The following is a 21,864-nucleotide window of genomic DNA, read 5'->3' as shown; positions in this document are numbered from 1 at the left end:
GTAATATCTTTTTCTCATATAAGATTGATGGATGTAAGTTAATTACCCCACAAATTATACTTGAAATTTGCTGTCAATGAAACGACCATTGACAAGAAATAAGGTACATGTGACTTAATTTCTGGTAACACTTCGAGAGATTTCTCTGAAAAAGGACATGAGCTTCCAGCTTAGGATTTCCTACGGGGCTACAGGCTCCTTTTCAAGTATTATCTTAGCAACTGCCAGATAAGAGTAATCTGTGCTTGGAAAGAAAGTGGCTAATACTTCAACTTGGGAATTGAGGAGCTCCAGGTACAATTTCCTATTGCCAATGTCACTATAATGGGTTGCAATGTCTTTATGTTCCAATCACCTGCCTGTGTAATGGAGATCCTAGCAATCACATATTCTGCAAACGTATGAGGAAAACAATTAAAACACAAAGAGTTGAAAGGGCAGCTATCTGTACTGGTAGGAAGATGTACTCCATAATTAGACAGGATATTTGTGGTCAGATACATTTGCTTAGGCTTGTTGATACAGACTATAGTAGATATGATGAGAAACACAACCAAGAGAGAAGCATAATAAATAATTTTTTAAAAAAGCCTAAAAACCACAAACCCATTTTAGCAAGCAGTTTGCCGCTACTGTGGGTTTGAGATGGCTGTTCCCTGAGCATGGCCATGCCTAAGTAAACCACATGAGTATTGAACCACTGCTGGATGATCTTGCAGTCTTCATGTACGACATAAATGCAATCTTATTTTGCTAAGGGAAAATGGAGATGACTGCCACATTGCACCCAAGCCCAAGCAGCAGTTCAGAGTGTGATATACTGATATAACCCATGTTTTGATTCCTCACTGTTTGCGCTGTGACACTGAAACTTTTCTCTCGGTCTTGCCTTTCAGATGATTGCAATAATCCCTCTTGGGCAGCCCGGTCTAGTGGGATGTCCATGCCCATGGTGGGGGGATTGGAAGTAGATGATCTTTAAGGTCCTTTCCAACCCAGACTATTCTGATTCTATGATTCTAAAAATACTTTGGCCTGAGATTGTTCCTTTCACCCTAATGTACCTTCCTGAGCTCAGCCCACACTTATTGATTCCTTACAGACTTACGGAGCTACTAAATCTTATTTAATGTTTTCACAGAGCAAATTAAAGGGTCATTCTTGGCTAAAATAACTGCATTTAGCATCAAATAGACAGGAATAGGGTGATTAAGAGGCTAGGTGGCTTGTGTTGTTAGGGGTCTATTGCTTCTTGGGTTCAGTTGCACACAATGCTGCCTGGAGAGCATCTGCTGGCTTTGGTCTGCACTCACCCTCCTTTGGCACTGTTCAGTATGATCGTGGATTTAAGCTACAGAACTGAATTTTGGCGATGTTTGTTTGTGGTTGGCTACCTAGAATCATATAAAATGACTAAAATCTATCACCAGAGTATTTTGACTTCTTTCAGTGTTTTTCTGTAGCTGCAGACTACCAGACTACCGTCAGTGTTTTATTCCTGCTTGATGTCCAAGGGGTGCCAACCAATAGTCAGCACAGTGAGGCAAGAATAAGGGACATAGCAATATTAATCAGATGAGAACTCGTGGTATTACAACATGTTCTGTAGCAGGCCTGATACTGAAAAAAAAAATCTAACTGTATCTGCTGGACTGTATTTGCTCACCTTTCTTTATTAGGAAGGGAATGTGGGATCTACAGGCTGCCCAGGGAGGTGGTCGAGTCACCTTCCCTGGAGGTGTTTAAGGAACGGGTGGATGAAGTGCTTAGGGACATGGTTTAGGGAGTGTTAGGAATGGTTGGACTCGATGATCCAATGGGTCCTTTCCAACCTTGTGATTCTGTGATTCTGTGATTCTGTGTGATCTCTCCAGGGATCAATGTGGGAAAGATAGCTCCGCAGGGTTTGCAGTATTTTACCTAAACCATGATGCCCTGAAGAGTCAGATGTTTAGGTTTGAAAGATACTCCCATCTTGCCCAGTTTTGTGAATCTCTGAGCTGTAGGAGGAAGGGATTATTTTACCTAGGGTAGTCACTGGGTTGTTTTGCTTTTCACAATGGTAATGTTCCTCTTCCTCCTTGAAAACTTTTGACAGAAATATTTCCTTTCACTTCAGAAAATTAAAATACTTGTAAAAAAAAGTTATTTACATAGCATACATAGCAGGTAAAAATGCTGTATAATATATTTTGTTCATCCAAAGAAAGTATATTCTAAAAGATTCTGTAAAAAATATGCTTAACTGCCTTAGAGCACTAACTGTAGCAGACTGTACAGCAAATGAAACCCTGGAATTCATCACCAGATTTTAATCCCCTGAGGCATGTCTAGCACAGGCTAAGATAAGTGTAAAAATGTGTAGAAAAATGTTGCTAGAAGGAGAAAATATTATGATATATTGCTCTTCGATGCAGTAATCATTACAAAGTTATTCTCAGAGCAGCATTGCTAACAGGCTCACCCTTTTTTCAACTACAGTTTAGACATTGCAGCAGACACCTACATTTAGTGAGTTTGGGGAAAAGGGAGAAAATAGAAAAATGAAGACCTGTAGAAAGTTCTACAAAATTATATTGTAAAGTATATGTTGTATATCCATCTTACGTGGCCTCACTAGACAGAGTCAGCTGTGGGGAAAAGGGGCCAGACGGCCTTTGCTAAGTTTGGTGGTTCCCGTTATTATTTAACTGCATCTAGAGAGGCAAAAACATTAGAACTCATAACTGATACTTGTCCTTTTGCTTTCACATGCAGTATTCCTGTGCACTTTCATTTATTGGAGGCACAGTCCTTTCCTGGTAGGATAAAGGTGGCATTTTAGTATCTTCTACTTTCAAAAATGACTCTGTACAAAAGAAAACCTGCACTGGAGGCTTCTGATACCAATATTTTTTCAGAACCAAAAAACAATTGAGCTAGTAGAAACTCAGTCTGAATACCATAATAGTGAAATTGTAAGCAGCTTGTATTTACGTGATCTAAGATTACACTTAAAGCTAGTGTCACTCACGCTACAGAGCCAACATTTGTTCTTAAGCAATGCTTTACCATATTAAAAGGAGGTAGAAAACAATATTTCTGATATTACTGTGATAATTTCATTAAGAAATGCTGGATATTTTAAGTACTGTAAATACTCTTTCTACAAGAGCAACAAGAAATTTATTTCAAACTGTCTTGTATTTGAAGGCAAAAAGAATTTTATATGTAATGTGGGTACTTTCGGTGTGCTCTTGGCCTTTGCGAATTTGTGGAGAATACATAAGAAACAGGAGATCAGAACAGAGCCAATGTCATCCACATCTTTAAAAAGAAGGGAAAAGAGAAATCAAGAAATTAGAGGGCAGTTAGCTTAATGTCAGCTGTTGTAACATTTCTGGAACAAATTATCAAAGAAGTATTTATAAGCACCTTAAAGATAACAACGAGATAAGAATGAGCCAACGTGGATTTGTCAAGAACAAATTATGTCAAACAGCCTGTTTTTCTTTCGTTATAGGGTGCAGGCTTTGTCTTGATGAAACTTTTATAGGTGGATACAGTATTGGCTACATACTGTATAGAGAGAACGAACATTGGACGGAAAGATATATGAAGTGGAGTTGCTTTGCAGTCTTAATACATTTTCATTAATTTTCTGGATACTGAGACTGTGACTAAACTTATGAAATCTTCAGGCAATGCAAAGGAACACAAATAGGAACACAGGCAGACAGCAGGACAGAGCTTGAATTTAACAACATCACATCAATGAATTTAGTAACTAATTAGTTTTAAGAACTAATTAGAAATAAGGACAAGGGCACATTACCCCACTGAGGCTGTAATAGTCAGCTATAGAGTAGATGACAGAGAATAACTGTTCACAAAAAAAAGAATGCTGGAAGCAATTACTCTAGAGGTTGCAGTAGATGTGGGGTGTAACAGTGCAGTGAAATTGCAAATACCACAAGGGAATAATAGAAACAGGACTGACTATTTCCTGCAAGGTCTGGGAAGTAACTTTTCCTCTCAAATTCACTCTGGTGAGGCCTCAGAGTGCTGTGTGTCATTTGGGCCTTAATGCTTCAGGAACCGTGTGAAGTAGAAGAGCAGAGTTTACAACAAAACCAAAAAGAATTGTTTGCAAGCAAATGAGGTCTGTGGATTGAACTTGCATTTAGCCCAAAGAACAGGCCAAGAGAGAGATTTAGTCTTCATGTACACAAAAAGCAATTGCAAAGAGGAATTGAAATCTATGCCAGTCAAAGCATCATGCTCGAGGGAGTCAGGGATCTTATCTAAGTGGGCATCTTATTTAAGATGTGATATTGGCCCTAATGGTCTTAAAGTGCAGGTTAGAAAAGCATGTCAGGAATGACACAGGGCAAGGATATTATCTGGATCCTCCCTCAGAGTCTCTTCCAGCTCTGTGATTCTCTGACAGCTGTATTCCAGTGCACTGAAGTGGGCAGGGACGCTTGGTTATGCCAGGGCATCCCTTTCTTGTTGCTGTAGCCGAGTAAGGAAAGTAGGGTCACAGGCTGCAAAGCTACTGCAGCTATTTGATCCACATTTGAGTATGGCTATTGCATCCTAAAAGAAGCTTTGGAAGGCCTTCATCTTGCAACATTTTTCTTAATAATAAAAAGATTTCCCATATTTTTAACGGTTCGAGAGGCACATAGATTCTTGTGTAGGATTACTCAGTAGCATTTAAAATGAAGTAATTTCATTTTTTATTTATTACATTTAATGAAACTACATATTGGTAATTGTATGGAATCCTGATGACAGTTGATTAAAGAAGAAATTGACAGTTGACCTTATTCAGCATCAGTAATATAAAGCTGAGTGCAATGCATGTGGCAGTATGAAGCATGAATTGTACTTCCAGGAAATACCAGTTTGCAACTTGAATTTTGGAACATTTATTCCCATAAAGTTCTACTATTTACTTTGCTTGGTAGAATAGTAACAATGCATAGCGAAACCTACATCTTTCATATAGTGACCACTAGGAATTGTCAGTGGTGAACAAGATCTGAGTTAGACATAGACACACCAATCTCCATCTAAAATAAGATCTAGATAATCTGCAGTAAAATATTAAGATCTGTAGCAAATCCTGTATGCTTCTCAGAATATAAGGGCATTAAAGTAGTCTTACTTATAGGGCAAGTAAAGAAGTGAATTTTAGAATAAACAGAAGCCCAGATGCAATACAGAAAAATTCAACTACCAAGCCTCCAAAAGGTTACTCAGTAGTAACACGCAAAAAATCTTCTGAAGAAGAAAAATTCCATGTGTGAAAAACTCAATGTGCTTCCATTGCCAGAAAAGCACTGAAACAGTGCAGGCTGGAGCTGGAAACTAGAGAGTGAAAAGTAATGAGGGAAACAGGATATCATCCTTCCTCCCGTGCAGTAATTGACCATCTTCACCAGCCCATTGTAGGTCAGCGCTGTTGGAAGTCTGGAGGAGGAGGAGGAGAATATTTCAAGTACGTAAGGTTTTCAAAAGCAAACTGTAGCTGGGTGAAAAAACATTTTTTCTCAGGGCATTTGCAGGGCTGCATAAATGCAATAGCAACTACTCAGATATTGCATCTATAATCAGCTGATGAGAAAAGTTTATTTAGCAAAGCCATTAAGGCCTGATTAACATTTGGTGAGATGATAGGATAAATGCGGTAAGTCCACTGAGGTTGGAATTGCTGCCAGTATTGATTAACACCCTTAACACCCTAGTGGGAATCCTATCAAAAGTATATTTCAAACCTAAGACATGGGAATTGGAATAAAGCCCTGGATAACAATGGCCATATGATGAATGGGGTTTTGTCCCTATATGACAAGCAAATGAAAGGAGATAATGAGAAGTTGCAAAGGATTGATTTGACTCACAGATGTACATGGGGATATACAAATGCTGTAAAGATGAGGTCAGATTTATACCTGATATAATTTAATCAACTTAGTTGAATTTTCCACAGGTTAAATATGGCCTACAGTGTCTGTCCTTATCAGTTTAAATCAGACAAATATTGTGATATATTTGAAGACACCTTTTCTTTAGAGTGTCAGGGAATACAACTGGCATGGAAACTGATGCAAAAGTGATTACAGAGGGACTTGAAAAAGACTGTTTTGCTGACAGGAAAAATGTAATTGTTACAGCTGCAAGGTTGGCAATGAGATGATATAAAATGAAGCATGAGAAAGGACAGAGGAGAACAGATGAAGAAGAGAATTCAGAGGAATATACAGGGGGAGAAAAAGGACAGACTAAAATTGCAATTGATACGTTAGCAAGTCTGTCATTTCTTTAAAGGTGGAGATAAGAAGCTTGAACTTTTTATGTCAAGGCAGAAGTCCAAAGAAATTGGAAAGGAGTGAGAGAACGGCAAAAGCATGAGATTGTTTTTAACTCAGACATTTCTGCTGTGGTAAGGCAAATACTGAGATTTGGAAAGAGCAGAAAAAGGTTATGTTTTATGAAAAATCAGTCAGGCATGGTCTAGATTTGAAAGAGCACAAATTAAAAAAGGAAGGAATGAATGCTTGTGATCCAAGGGGAGATGTTGCAGATGACTCTGAGGTTTCTTGAAAGAATGGAGCTGTTAGTGATGATAAAGAGGTAAAATCTAGAGGGGAGGTATTTTTATTGTGAGGACAGGGTGGTTTTGCAAAAGTAAGCCATAGGTGCTTTGTTCCAAACCCTAATTCTACAGTTAGCTAAAAAATTGTCCATACAGAGTAAGTATGAAGAGTTTAAACTGTTTGCAACCAGCTTAAAAAATTTTGAGTTAATTGAACATTTAGAATTATTAAATAAAAAACTAATCCCAAATCCCATGTGACTTCATTACATAAAATATTGGATGGAGACCATATCCTTCCTTTACTGGAAGAGGCTTAAAGTATTTAAGAATATTCGTTGTTGTTTCTCTTTGCTTAATTACCAGATGGAAAGTTTTTATTTAAAATATCTGTCACTGACATGTTTCAAACTCTTAGAGGTTGCCCTTATTCTGTGGTATTGGCCCGTGATAGGAAATGTCATAGGCCCATAACAAGGGGTGGCCTTTTATAAAATGCCTGGCTAGCACACTTGTGTCTTGACCCTCAGCTGAATGTGGTCTGCAGAAACAACTTACAGGTGGCTTTAATGGAGACAAAAAAGGAAGAGGGCTGCTTATAGGTGTGACATGATTCCTTAAGAGATATCTCCACTTTTGCATGAGGAATTTAAAGGCAAAAAGGGTCCAAAGCACTGGCACAAGAGGAACAGTAAGTGTGAACAATCAAGGGGAAAAGTTGCTATGAATCAGGCAAAAATAGCCAGTTTCAAAGTGCCATTAAATGTGCTTTGTTTCGAGAAATCTGTGAGATGGCTGCGGCGTTTGGCCACAGATGGAAGCATGACTCCTTAAATACAGATGTTGCTGGGAAGTATGGTGAGGCTGTGAGGTGTTCTAGTGGACAAGGTATGTTAGTATCTGAATTTTCACATTCTGGTATGTTGGCTTTAAATAGTAGCTTGGAAACCTAGCCATGAAACAATCATGCATAGCTTCCTTTTACCATTTTCTGCCTGTTTTTTGTCTTTATGTGTTATAAACTGACTTAGCAGTACTGGTCAGTAAGTGGTGGATGTTGCCTGTAATGCAGGTTTTCATATACTGCTTTGTGCTTGACTTTTTCTTCCAACTGATTTCATGAAAAGAATTGGAAGAGCTTCAAGACACTCTGCAAGTTTTAGAAACTCTGCCTTTTCTGTCTGCTGAGTTGGTCTGTTTTTCTGTCTGTACCCAATAGGTTTTAATTGAATAGTAGTGACTTCAAGAACTAGTTCCCCCAATTTCTTTGCAGGCAAGCAACTTTATCAATTTAAAAGCATGTTATGCATGCTAAACAACTTATTCAAGAATGTATCATTTCTTGATTTAAGCAGAAGTATAATGTGTACTAGTGGCAGGTCTTGGTCTAGTATTGCTTCATCTCAGAAGATGATAGATTAAAAACATGAGAAGAAAATAACATCAGACTTCTCCATGTCTGGAGGTTTGTGGTTTGGTTTTTGTGGTTTTTTTGGTAAAGTTAATTACATCTGAGCACCATTTCTCTATTTCTTTAAACGTTAATGTCCTGACTATCTGGATGATAGAATCACAGAATGTTTTGGGTCAGAAGGGACGTTAATGGTCAGTTAGTTCCATAAGCAGGTACATTTTCCACTAGATCTGGTTGCTCAAAACTCCATCGATCTGGCCTTGAACACCTCCAGGGATGGGACTGCCACCACATCTCTGCGGAACCTGTTCTAGTGCCTCACTGCCCTCACAGTAAAACATTTCTTTCTAATATCTAATCTAAGTCTCTGCTCTTTCAGCCATTACCCCTCATCACAGCACTCCCTGAAAAAGATCCCCTTCCCATCCTTCCTGTAGTCTACTTTAAGTACTGTAAGGCTGCTATAAGGTCTCCACAGAGCCTCCTCTTCTCTAGGCCAAACAAGCCCAAGTCTCTAAGCCTGTCCTCCAGGTTGGAGGTGCTCCTGCTCACTGATCACCCGCTGTAACAGACCCATGTCCTTCCTGTGCTGAGGGCTCTAGAACGCAACACAGTACTCCAGGTGAGGTCTCACAAGAGCAGAGCAGAGGGACAGAATCACCTCCCTCAACCTGCTGGTTACACTACTTTTCATGTTGCCCAGGAAACAGTTTGCTTTCTAGGCTGCGAGCGCGCATTGCCAGCTCACGTTGAGCTTCTCATCCACCAAAACCCCCAAGTCCTTCTCTTCAGGGCTACTCTCAATCCATTCTCTGTGCGGTCTGTCTTTGTGCTTGGGATTGCCTTGACCTAGGTAGAGGACCTTGCACTTGGCTTTGTGGAACTTCATGAGGTTTGCACAGACCCACCTCTCAAGCCTGTCAAGATCTGTCTGGATGATGTCGCTTCCCTCCAGTATGTCGACCACGACACACAGCTTTGTATCATTGGCAAACTTGCTGAGCGTGCCCTCAATCCCACCATCCGCGTCTCCAACAAAGGTGTTGAACAGTAACATTACCACCACTCTGAGGAGTGCCACTTGTCACCTGTCTCCACTTGGACATCAAGCCATTGACCACAACTCTTGAAGTGTGACCATCCAGCCAATTCTAAGTGGTCCATCTGTTAAATCCGTGATAGATTTAGGCCACAAATCATTGAATCACAATGCAAATGCTGAAATACTTTGCTGAACAGAGATAAAATTAAGCACAGGCATACAGTTCAACCTGTTGCTGTGCTGAATCTAATGAATTTCCTTAACTTACTGTAAAGTTCTCCCCTACAAAAATCGTCTTGCTTAGATGTATGAGCTAAGCAATAGAAATGCTCTGAATGCCAATCAAAACACTGTCACTTGTCTGTAGCCCAGTGCTGAAGGTGTTGAAAGAGAAAATGGAAAGTTAACTTGCTTGCAGGGAAGAGTTGTTTGTTTTTGTTTGGCTGTTCCTGCTAACATAAATGCCTGGCTCACTGAATAATACATGACAAGCTAAATGTCTGCTGGCTGAGGTCACAAAAATATTGCTTGAAGCAGTTTGCTGTAAATGGTAGATAGGGCAGACAGAAACCAGGCAAAGAGCCTATAATATACAGGTTTCTGTACAGGTACTCACTTGGTCCCCACTGCCATGTATTTCAGGCAACTTTTGTTGTGGGAGGTGCAGAAGTGTTAACTTTAATGTTGCAGGTGGGAAACTGAGGTCCACCAAGACTGACCATGTGGACAAACTGGGTTAACAACACAACTCTTATTTACGTGTTCAACTCCAATAGGTTTCAGCAGGAGTTAAGTAGTTTAATGCTTTCATGAGTCTGAGCTTAATGGGCTTAGTCAGTCAGGAAGACTTTGGAAAGCTATATGACCATGGAATTTCAGCCCAAATCTCCTTTTTAATCTACTGTTCAGAGATTTATTGTGGACGGTGCAGAACAGACATGAGGTAACGTCCCAAACTTTTTCTAGGTTTGTCTTTTTTTTTTTTTTTTTAAACAAACAAACCCTTCAAACAAAGCAAAATGTGAGGTAACAGCAGTATCTCATACAGACAATCAAGGCTGAGGCAATAAAAAGAGGGGCTTTTGTTTCCTCAGGCCATCGAGTGATAGATGAAAAGAGAAATTTTCTGTGTGTTGTCATTCTTGTATTAAAAAATAGTGTTTGGGGAAAGTGTTCTTAGTAACTGAGGATAAAAGACATTAAATGCTGTCAATAGAAAGATTGTAGAATGTGTGAAAGGGTGGAAGAAAAGGGGGATAAACTGCACAATGAGAGATGAGATAGCTTGCAATGTTGACCAAGTTAAATACTTGAAAAAACAAGCTTGCAGCATGCAGGTTGGCTTGATGGGTTACAAATGTATTTTAAATATGAGCTGGAAAGTTAGATGGTTAATATCACTGGTACAAAATTAAGGAAAGTTACCTCTATTCTTTGACCTTGCATCTTTACTTGCAGAAGCATGATGGCCACTTCACAGTCATCCAGCTGGTTGGCATGCTGCGGGGGATTGCATCTGGCATGAAGTACCTCTCAGACATGGGCTACGTACACCGTGATCTGGCAGCCCGTAATATCTTGGTCAACAGTAACCTCATGTGTAAAGTCTCCGATTTTGGTTTGTCACGAGTGTTGGAGGACGATCCTGAAGCTGCTTACACAACAAGTGTAAGTTTGTCTTATCTAATTTGAACAGTTGATTGCCTTGGGCCTCTTTTATTCCAGTTTCAGATTTGTTTGTGCCATAGGAATAGTAATTTGAATTAGCTTTGTACCAGTCTCAGTTCATGCGGTTTAACAACACTGCCGATGTGTTTAAAGGAAGGTGTTTTGATTTTTGGTTGTGTAAGCGATGTATAATAAATTTCAGCAAAACTTTTTTTTAAAGCAAATGTGCAGGTATAAGTGTGACACTATTTCTGTTCTTGTTTGAGTTTTGTGTTTAGTGGGGTTTCTTTCATCTCCCACATTTTTTCCTCTTTTGCTAATTTGTGTCCATTTACAAAGCTATGTTTTTTAAACGGGGGCATGGCGGAGGAGAGACACCTGAGAACTCCACTGTTGGAAGCATGGTGTCAAGACTTGTATTCATAAATACAAATTTTCAGTTTATTTTACTTCAGCTTACCTTCTAACAGGATATATATAACCTTTCTCTCAAGGTTTAAGTAGCGTTCCATTAATACTTAAATTCCTCACGTGATACAAGTAAGTTGTTATAGTGGAAAATGCAGTTTGGGTGCAATTTGCTTGATTTGGTTTGTGGTATTGGGGGGGTCCACCAAAGTGAAAAGTTCTTTGGTATGGAGAAGTTTGTTCAAATTTGAAAAAAAGTAAATTGTACCTGCAGTACGAGGAAAGCAAGGAAAGGAGTGTGTTAGGAAAGTTCAGATACAGCATGTTTCACCATACCAAAATGCTCAATTACATTTCTATTATGACCATAAACATAACATTCAGAATTTACCTAGTTATAAACTGATTTCAAGTAACTTTCATGTCGCTGAAACTAAAATGCCGGAGTGCATTCTCGTTGGTACCCTTACAAAATCCACACAATTTGTATGTTCTCATGATAGGGTACAGTGACAGAATTTTAATAGAGATATTGAATTAGCACTGAATAATTTATTTTTACTTATTTCTACCTTTTTTTCTATTGCACTCTAAGAAGTGATGTACGGCCAAAAATGAGGAACTTATCATAGTCTAATTGTATTGTAATAAGTACTCTGGTATAGCTGTTGAATATAGCTACTGCAATGGGATTACAAATCTTATATATATTTCTTTTTCTTGCTTAAGCCTAAAATAGAAATGTTCTGATAAATTTGTTGTAAATTCTGCTTCTTAGAATAAGGTCTGCACAGAACTGCAAGCTGACTAGAGCGAAATAAGTCACTTTGCAATGTTTTCTATCAGTATTAACGTGCAAGCTGGGGGGGGGAAATGGGGTTTTTTCCTTTTTAGGGGAGATTTCCCTCATTTAGTTCTCAAAACCTCTTTTGCTTCACACTGCTTCTTAGTATGAGGCTTGAAAGGAAAAATAAACATTACTACAGCTTAACAAGTTATCACATATCGGCTCAGTCTTGCTAATTGTTGGAGTGAGTGTGCTCAGCTGGCAGCAAATTCCCCCAGTGACAGGCGAGTTAAGTTCCATTGCTCAACACTGATCATGAGCTAATCAGCTCAGCTGGTGGAAGGCATTGGAAATTGCCAAGCAGTCTATCCCAGTTAGGTTCAGGAAAAAGTATCAAATATTAATATGAGGCTGTCAGTTATTATTTATCCTGTAAGCTTTTTTCCAATACTGAACAATTAGTTTTTTCAGAATAGTTAATGCGTAGGTTTTTATCATAACTAGAGCTGCTTTTGATCAGGAAATGCTATGTTGTTCAAAAAAAAAAAAAGGAATATTTCATGGCAATATATAGATTGAAGGACTTCCTTGAAAGATTGGACAGGCTTTGATGAAATTCTCACTATTTTCCTATCAGTTCACCTACCTGGTTAACAAGAGAGTCTGTGAGGCAGCTGTTGTAGGTAGAACACCTCAGATTCATCGCTCCAGTCCAAACAAGGCTGCAACCACATGCTGCACCAGAAGGAGGTGTCTATAGCATGTCCATCAGGATACTGCCAATACGGAGGGAACATTACAGAGGCTGATGACCAGTGACAGGACCCTGTGTAGCCAGACATTTAACATGAATCTGCATCGACCATAAATTCCACAAAGAAAATCAGAATGCTTTGAATCTTAGGTGGAAAATGCTATGTTTCATCATAATATGAACTAGAATCTTGTAAAAAGGAAGAACTCAAAGCAGCAGACTCAGGCATAATAGAAATTAACAGTCCTTTAAAGCATTCATTCCTTCAACTCCAGCCCCTCCTGTTCTTGCAAAGGACACATCCAGACTTTCAGTCACTGTGGCTGAGTCTGCCCAATTCAAGTCTGTCACCTCTGGTCCTTGGAAATTATATTTCCCTCATCCCTGAGGGTAGACTGACTACTGCAGTCACTGTTCCATGCTGCAATCATTCTGTTCAATCTGGTGAGAGCCAATTTTTTCTCTGTGAGATGCTCTTGCATGCCATATTTTCCATCCTCTGGGTCTTGCTTCCTTTGAGCAGGTTCAGTAGATATCCCCGTAGGGAATCCAATAGTCCTGTTACTTTTTTAAAGGAACACAGCACAATTATGACCAAAAGAGGGGAGGGGAGAAAGAAATGTTTGTCACAGTGGTTGTGAAGGACTCCGTGAAGACAGGAAAGAATAAAACCACACACTGGATCTCATGTCTTCTCACAGCTTTCACTGTCCATTGTTATGTCATTGACCTGTCTCCTCATCATGAACATCTTCCCAACAGCAGGCCACATGTGTTGCTAGAGGGTATTATAGCATCTATTTAGTTCCATGCTGTGCTTTTGCCATATGAAGGTTAAAGCCTCAGTGCTTTCACAGAAGTTCTGGTGCTTTTAGAATTTGTATTTGCTTTCCACAGTTTTTTTCTTTATAACAGCCCAGTACCTGTAGCAAGAAGAAACGCATGGAGTGGGTCTGCATGTTGAATAGTACTAGTTTTAAGATCACATCTCCTAGTACACTACTGTCTGTAAGTGTTCAGAGGAACCTGTGATTATTTTTTATTCCTCTTTTTGTGTTAGTCCTGGTGTTAGACATAGAGTGGTACAATTGGATGTTTTCTGTGCAAAGAAGAGCTACAAGACAACCTAAGCCAATTAGAAGGCAGAAGTTAGAATTTTATACTCGCACATTCGTGATGCTGTGGTCAATACCATATGAATGTATTCCCAGACATAAAAATTGTGACTTGATGCAAAAGAAAAATCAATTTTATGAAGCTGTTATGCTCTGTGGCAATACAGGTTGCATCCTCACACAAATAAACCAAAAGGCTCTCTGAGCACCACATCTAAGCAAGTACAGCCTTGAGTCAGATTATCAGCACCTTTCGCTTTGTCTTGCTGTTGTCATCCAATATACTTACCTTCCTCTTGCTAGTTTAGAACAGATCTTATATCCTTTATATTGGCACAGCCTCTCAAATGCAGGGCAAAAATCAGGAATTGACATCTAGGAAAAGTAATAACACTGATAGGAGAAATCTGGAAAGGAAAACACCTAGAAAATGGCTACATTCTGTGCTCACACTGAAACACTGCTTACGAAGAGGTATTCGACTAAGAAGTGATGGGAAAACACAACAGTCCAAAATAACACAGTTCAGGGTCATGATGTTTCCCAAGAATTTTGGATCGACGTTACTGGACAGAGAGCTGTTGAATGCTTTAAACAGTGCATGAAAAGATGGAAATCCCAGAAAACAGCATTGTGATTTCTCTGAAGACTTTGGGTTTGTTTTTTTTCCTTCAGCCTATTGTGACAAAGAATGTAAACATGCTTTTGAAAAGAGGCTTGGTAAGAAATAAGAAATTGGCCTCTGATTGCTGTCAGGAACCACAAAACTTACAGCAAAATATAATTTTAGAATAGGAAGAAGGAATTAAGAGATAGGAACATCTGACTGCTAATCTTTTGAGTTTCAGATTGATCAGGAAATTATAAGGTAAATTTGGGGATAACTGAATAGCATGGGTTTTTTTTCCATTAAGACAAAATTTTCATTTGTAGTAGTGGTTTCCAAGGCAACAGCAACCCATAAAAAGACATATCTGGTATATAAACAAGCATTCCTGTCAATACAGAGGACATCTAGGCTCTTGCATTTCTGCTCTATGTTATACGATATAAATTCATTTAGTTTAAGTCATAGTCAAAGTTCACCTGTACTTCAAAAAGAGCCATGAGCCTCCAGGAAAATTTCTTACATGTAGCAAAATGTGTACACATGTACACACACACATATATATATATAAATGTCTATATATAAAAATTAGAAAAAGATCAGTAGCACTTCTGCAAAAGGAACTAAACTAGTATTCCTGCTAATGATGGCACCTTAATATTCTGCATTGTCTCATTTTTAGTGAGACAAAAAGCTGCTACTAACATAAATAAATACATTCTAGATTACTTTCTCTTACCGGCTCTATTTCTAAATTGAGCCTTAATATACAAAATATTTTCTTATTCCAGTATGGTAGTTTATTGCATTGCATCTAGTGCATTATTTGATGAACTTTACGAGTCTGACTATTCTCAAGCCAATTGGACAAAACACCCCATCCATGGAGATTTCAAGTTTATTACATTCATTAGAAGAGCAAAGCAGATTGGTGCTAGTAATCTATATAAATGCTGGCGAGCAGCAAAATTTTGGAATAATCAGGATGAGAACTTAATGCTATTTACTTTGTCATATAATTTCCATATAGCAATACATTTTCTATTTTCATTTACTTGAACGTACGTAACAGGTAAGAGGATGAGAAGGTTTAATTTGCTCAAAAGTGAAACGAGACACAAATGATTTTCTAGTTTTACGTTTAAGAATCTACTTAATCAGAAACAATGGAGTAAACTGATTATTGGCAGCCATTCAGAAAAAGAAAGAGGGGAAAGAGGTTGTTTACTGTAAAGGCCTATACTAACTTATTTTCTTGAAAACTATTTGGTGACATAAGGCTGAGCACCATCATTGTTAACTAGTTAATTCTATGTATAATGTGACAACACCACATTCTGACATTACCAAACAAAGCAAAACATGCTGATAGGCAGGATGCATCATGACCATGTTTGGTTCTCAGCCCGAAAGCAGGCATATGTTGTGGAATCCCATCAAGCTTTTCTCCTATCTTGAGAGTTTCTTTAAATTTGACCTCACTAGAGACTGGCTAAAAAATGAGGGGCCTAATGTGATTTGTAACAGGCTAATGCCCTGTAAGAAGAATAATATTTGTTCTCCTCAAGTTTTGCAGCTTCACCTTGCTGGGCTGAGTCATGATATAGGTACCTTGCCTGGATGTCGAAAAAAAAAACAGTTATTTTCTCAGAGAAGTTAAGCAGCAAGTTAATAAGAGCTGTGCCAACATGATTAGCCTGCACCAATGTATGGGAGATGCGGTAACTAATTTTAAAGCGTGTGATGGGTTTTCTGTTAAGTGGTGGTGAGATGAGTCGCCTCCACATGAGTCACCAGCTGGGCCCGTTCCTTACTCTCAGAGGATGCATGGGGTTGCAGGCCCTGCATATGCCCCCTTCAAACCTCTGTCTTCTGTTGTGTTGGCCTGGACAGAGAGGAAATGTGCTCAGGTTGTGCTCAAGGACAAATAGGCAATGGATAAAGGAGTGGCCTGAGGAAGGAATGTCTTGAAAAAAGGGACTTGTTGCCTTTTGGTCTCTAATCGTGTGAAGCGTGATGACTTTCAATGAGTAGTTAAATGTTTAAAAAGAACACAAAGTCAATCAATTAATGTAAGTCACGGTGTTTGCTATTGACGGGGCTTATTTATAGTAGCCCCTGAAGATAAGGATACGTGTCTTTATCTAAGTATTTTAATACAACCACTCTCTTAGATACACTGTTCAGCTTTTATCTAGCTGCAATGCCAAGTTCATTTAAGATGCTTTCTGGTTTATTTAATCCTCCTGAAAGTTAGTAACAATAGAAATGTTAACAGAATATAACACAGACAACAACAAAGTAAAACCCCTGGGAGGAAGGTCCAAGGACAAGAATGAGACAAAAATGTAAAACTGCATTTTCTTTTAGTGTTTTGTTTAACTTTCCATTTCTGTTAGTGTTCTCTTCCCAACTGTAACAGTTTCCATTTGAGCTCTGAGAATCTGGGGGGAGAAAAGCATGAAAATTTGAATTTAGATTTACAGAAGATCAAAAGCACCTTAATTCAGAGAGATTTCTAAATTAAATTATTTAATTTAATTGTAAATATTAATAAAATAGCTCTCTCATCCCCGCTTTTCCTCTCACACCACACCACTTGGCAGAGAAACAGAGTTGGAAATTTTGCATTGCAGTTTTTCATGCTCAAAATCATCATCCTGATGAACGCAACATGAGTATACCCTAACAACTTGGCTATATAAAGAGTAGTGTTTCTCACTTCACTCCTAATATGACTTTCATCATGCCATTTTTTTTCATCATCCTATCCTTCATCAGAACATAATTTAATTTCCAATGAAAATAAGAAATTGCACTGTAATCAATCTAAAAATTGTTGCCTTTTTTGAGATTTGTTAGCTCTGCCTTTCTGTTAGATTGGATTTCCACTTCTCATCTCTCCAATTCCTCCCAATTTCATATTAACAAATTGGAGAATTAAACTTTAAATGTATGTGCCTTACTGTTCTCAGATTGGTTCTCTGGTCATCTGTAAGTGTGTTTATGAAAAATGGAGATGTGCACTTACAAATGACTTGCAGAATAGGATTGAGAATGAATTTACAGGCCTAAAGCACAAGTGCTGTTGAAGGAGCTTCTAGGAGATAAATGATGAATCTGCTTGTGACTTTTAATACTAATTGTGACTACATTGATTATCTTTTGGTATAATATTGCCTGGGAACAGTAAATCATGTTTTGGTGCAGCAGTTGTCTCAGTGCATGGATTCCTGAGATTTAACCAGTGGAGATGCAAACTTTATTAGAAACTTCTCATTTGGGTTTTTTTGTGTAGCACATGGAACTCTGGAATCTTTCACAGATGTCTTTAAAGTATCCCAGAGACTCTTAGGGGTCAAAATACCCGAGGCTGAAAATCGCTCCACTACTGGAGTATTTTCTGTTGATTCACTGCAAGTGTATTTTTACTGAACTCAAGGTAGTGGCTGTAGCAAGGATAGAAACGGGGACTAGGATTACAATAGGTATCCCAACACTCAGAAAAGTTCTGTTTAGCTCTGACTGTGAATGCCATTTAAAACAGCCACTATTACAGAGGATTAACAGAAAAACGTACTTGTGTACTGCAGAGATTACAAGACAATGCAGGATATTCACAGGATATTCACATTTTATATCTAGGCTAAAAATCTGGCTTAAGTGATCACTGGAAACACTATGTTGAATAATGAATGGTCTGTGTCAGAAACATACACTCCTGTTCCATAAAATAAAAAATTAAAGGTACATCCTTTGAATGATGGGAAATTTAAAACTATTTTAAAGATAGAAAGCTATTTTATTCCACAGTGTGTAATTAAATAATGGAGCTGATTGCAACAGAAAACCATGTGGACCAAGATTTCAACAAGGTTTGTTTTAAAAAGAAAAAGAGGGGACTATTGAATATTCTTAGGAAGAAACGATATCCAGTTACTGTAGTCAATTACAATTTTAAAGAGATATGAAACCTCATATTTCAGCCTAGGGAAGGAAGGAGGGCAGGAGGAAAACAAATATGAAAAAGAAAAGTGGCAGCATGGATAATTGTCAAGCTTTCACACCCTCCTCTGAAACATCTGATATGACTACTGCTGCAGGTTATAGATTTAGAGCACATTGGGTTTGATTCATTATGGCAATTCTTGCTTCAAACAGTGAGTAACTCTACCCAATAAAATAAACTGTCTGTGGATATGCAGGATGTCTGAAAATGTCCGTGAATCAGGACTGCACCTAACAGTCATGCCCTAACTATTACAGAAGGGGCTGTGCTGGATTCACACAGTGAAACTCTGTGCTACATGCTGCTTGGATGAAAAATAAATCATCCTATACTCAAGATTTTTCAATAAGACATTGCTCTAAAGTAGTTTAATTCTGCCAAATGTGGGGTTTTTTCAGTGGAAGCTATAACAGAATTTGAATGCAGGAATCATAGTCCAAATGGGAACAGTTATGTAGCGGAGTACAACAGAAAAACTCTAGGAATAATTTCAAGAAATGGTGTACAGCAGTAAAAATGGGCAGATCAGGGCACAGATGTAAATCGGTGGAAGTTTAAAATATTTTATGTGGCACTACTGAAATTTAATATAGAATATCAAATGTAGCCAAAATCACTGCTATAGTAAAACATTGCAGAGATCAGAAAGGATAAGAGAACATAAGAAAGCAGAAGCTATCATTTAGTATTTTAGCAGTGCAACTAGTGACAAAAATTAGCCAAGGTAACTTTTGTAGATAAAATGACTGGTGCAAAAACTTCTTTGTTTCAAAAAGAAATCAGAAGAAAATTACACTGGAGTGGATCTTAATGATCAGCTTAAATAACAGCTAACACAACAGAAGAACGGGGAACAGAACTGAGGAGAAAACTAGCTGATGAAAATGCACCTGCAATTTCACTATAGTCTGACTATGATCAAAAGCAAGCAATAACAGAGCAAATGAGAAATACCAGGCAACGAGCTTTTCTAATCCAACATATGAAAACTTAAATTAGATAGGTTCTTCAGCTACATCTTGATTGTTAGGATGCTGATCTGGATATATATTTTCATTGAATTAATTCATGTTTTGTCACCTGACATCAGCGTGCACTGATATAACTAGCCTTTTCAAATAAATTTTATCCATAGTTTACTTTCAAAAGTGAAAAGTGGGTATCTTTTATTGTTACATTTTTCTAAAGAGCTGAGTTTTCAATTCTGCTTTGTAGTTGTCACATGCAGTTAGGGGAACACTACCTGGCTTTATTTTTTTTAATTCAGATATGAAGAAACACTAAATAAAATAATGCATCATCAAAGGCTAGGTAAGGGTTTACAGGACCATTGTTTTTTCATTTCATTCTTTATTGTGAGGTTCAAGATAAAATTTAGAAAACAATTGATGTAACTTTCTATATGTTCTGTATCCTGTTTTAAAATCTACTTTCCGATTTGTAGTTTAACCCCATAATATACAATTGTCTCTTCTTTAGGAAGTTCAAGTTTCATTACCAGGACATACTGATTTGTTTAATGGGTTTGAAGAGTACTTGTTTGTTGGAGTGTGTGGTCAGCCAAAGACATGAAGCAGCTGTAAAACATGCTACCTGTGCAAAGGGAAGAGACTTTTAGCAGACCCATTTTGCTGTTAAATTTCCTCTGCATGGCTAGCTGCAGCATCACTCAACTCCCTGCTGGTAGGGAACAAGGAAGAACAACACCACAACTATAAAGAGAGATTGCCATTCAGAAAAGAAATGAGGATAAGTTGGGGAGCCTCTAAAGTTGGCATTCTTCAAAAGGTGGCTGTTAGTGATCATACCTCTGGTGCATTTAATAGCCTGCTAATTCTCTATCTCTAAAAAAAAAAAACAGTTGTTAATGTCTTCATAAAGCTGAAAAGTGGATTTTGGTTTTGTTTGTTTGTTTTTCTCCAGACAACTTATGTCTTTAAATGTTTAAATGTAACAAATATTCCCTTATTTTCAGAACTATAATTGCCATTGCTTCCAGTAACCTAATGATCAGATTAATACTTTGGGGAAGACAGAGACAGGGTCAGTTTCCCTGCAGGGCTTAAATAATACCTTCTATTGCCTAAGAAGAAAATTATAAATATATTTTACTTGTGCAATAGCCTAGAATGAAGGACTATTCATCAAGTGTGTCACAGCGCTGAGTGGTTTTAATGTTACTAAGGCTGGTGTTATATAATTAATAGAGTAGGTAGAGTAGCTAGAAAGTTATTTGGGGAAAATGATCATTCCTTATTCGTTGCTATATAGCTAATGGGGCAGAAAAAGGACTCCCCCTTCCAACAGACAGTGTTATCTCACAATCATGAGTGTTAAGTCTGGCTTCAGTATAAGATTCAAAACTTACTGATACTGAACACATATAAGTAAACAGCTATGCAAAGATAGAGGAAGGAGGGAAAAAGCCAGTGCACTTGAAAATAATTTCTGAAATAATAGTTAGATGAAAGCTATGAATCTTAAAGCTACAGATGATCATTTTGGAAAGATTACAAATTGACCAAGACACCAAAGTTGTTGACTTCTCAGCTGGACCTGAGATCCTTGGAAAATTCTATTGAACTTAGTTTCCAGAAAAATTAAGCAGTTTACTAATACATATGTATGTGCTATATACTTTATACTATAAGCAGTCATAACATTTTATTGTTAATTCCCCATACTACTGATAGATTATTTTTTAAAACTAACAATTATGAAAATATTAGTCTAATTTCAAACACAGTTGTTTAGCTGTATATGGATTTTATTGCATGCATTTATAGTTGTTTAATTTTAATTTTTAATCAGAATTGTAATTTTCAAACTATAATTGAAGAAGCTATTGTAAACATGCAGAAGGTACTTAAACATTTTTAGCAATACCTTCATTCACTTGGAACGATACTGTCCGTACTTAAGATTAGGAATGCAGGAGGATTGACATAAAATCAGAGTTATTACTTTGTTGCTAATTATGTGAATGACTATAATCCTGAACACCTGTTTAGTTAGACTGTTGGTAATAATGGACCACAGTTTACTTGGTATTTTAATATTCAAGGTATTGACTAAGGTGTAGTAGTGTATCATAAAATATCTTTACTGTGTTACGTAAACTGGAACATACTTGCAATATTCATGGTTACTGATATACTGTTTAATGAGTTTAAAGTCAGCCTGTTAAGGTCAGAGCTGCTGCTTTCAGTAGCGTTTCAGCTGACACTAATTACTATAGGATATAGTATTCCAATATCTACAACATAGCTTAGTCATCTGCTGAGGCGGGCAGTTCTCACTCAAGATTATTGGTACCTTTTAAAAACAGGTTAAGAAACTAAATTTGTTTATTGTGTAGTATCGAAGTCGGAATAGGTAAGTCATTCATTGGGAAAAGAAAACCATTCAGCTCCAGTGATCCAAACGGCACAGCTTCAACTTTGTTATTTAGCTGTTGTTATGTGGAAAGAAATATGA

General features: G+C 37.8%; 1 protein-coding gene across 6 annotated transcripts in view; it reads left to right on the top strand.

Annotated features, from left to right (window-relative positions):
* The window catches only part of EPHA6 (EPH receptor A6), a 482,670-nt gene that overhangs the window by 406,297 nt on the left and 54,509 nt on the right, over positions 1 to 21,864 (top strand). For all 6 annotated transcript variants that reach the window (XM_054081746.1, XM_054081767.1, XM_054081730.1 and 3 more), the window contains one exon: positions 10,498 to 10,707. In XM_054081746.1, the coding sequence (XP_053937721.1) occupies positions 10,498 to 10,707 (210 nt within the window). The remainder of the gene's footprint in view (positions 1 to 10,497; positions 10,708 to 21,864) is intronic.

Source organism: Cuculus canorus, chromosome 1, assembly GCF_017976375.1.
Source record: "Cuculus canorus isolate bCucCan1 chromosome 1, bCucCan1.pri, whole genome shotgun sequence".
NCBI classification, from domain to species: Eukaryota; Metazoa; Chordata; class Aves; order Cuculiformes; family Cuculidae; genus Cuculus; species Cuculus canorus.
This window is presented reverse-complemented; position numbering and strand designations above follow the sequence as displayed.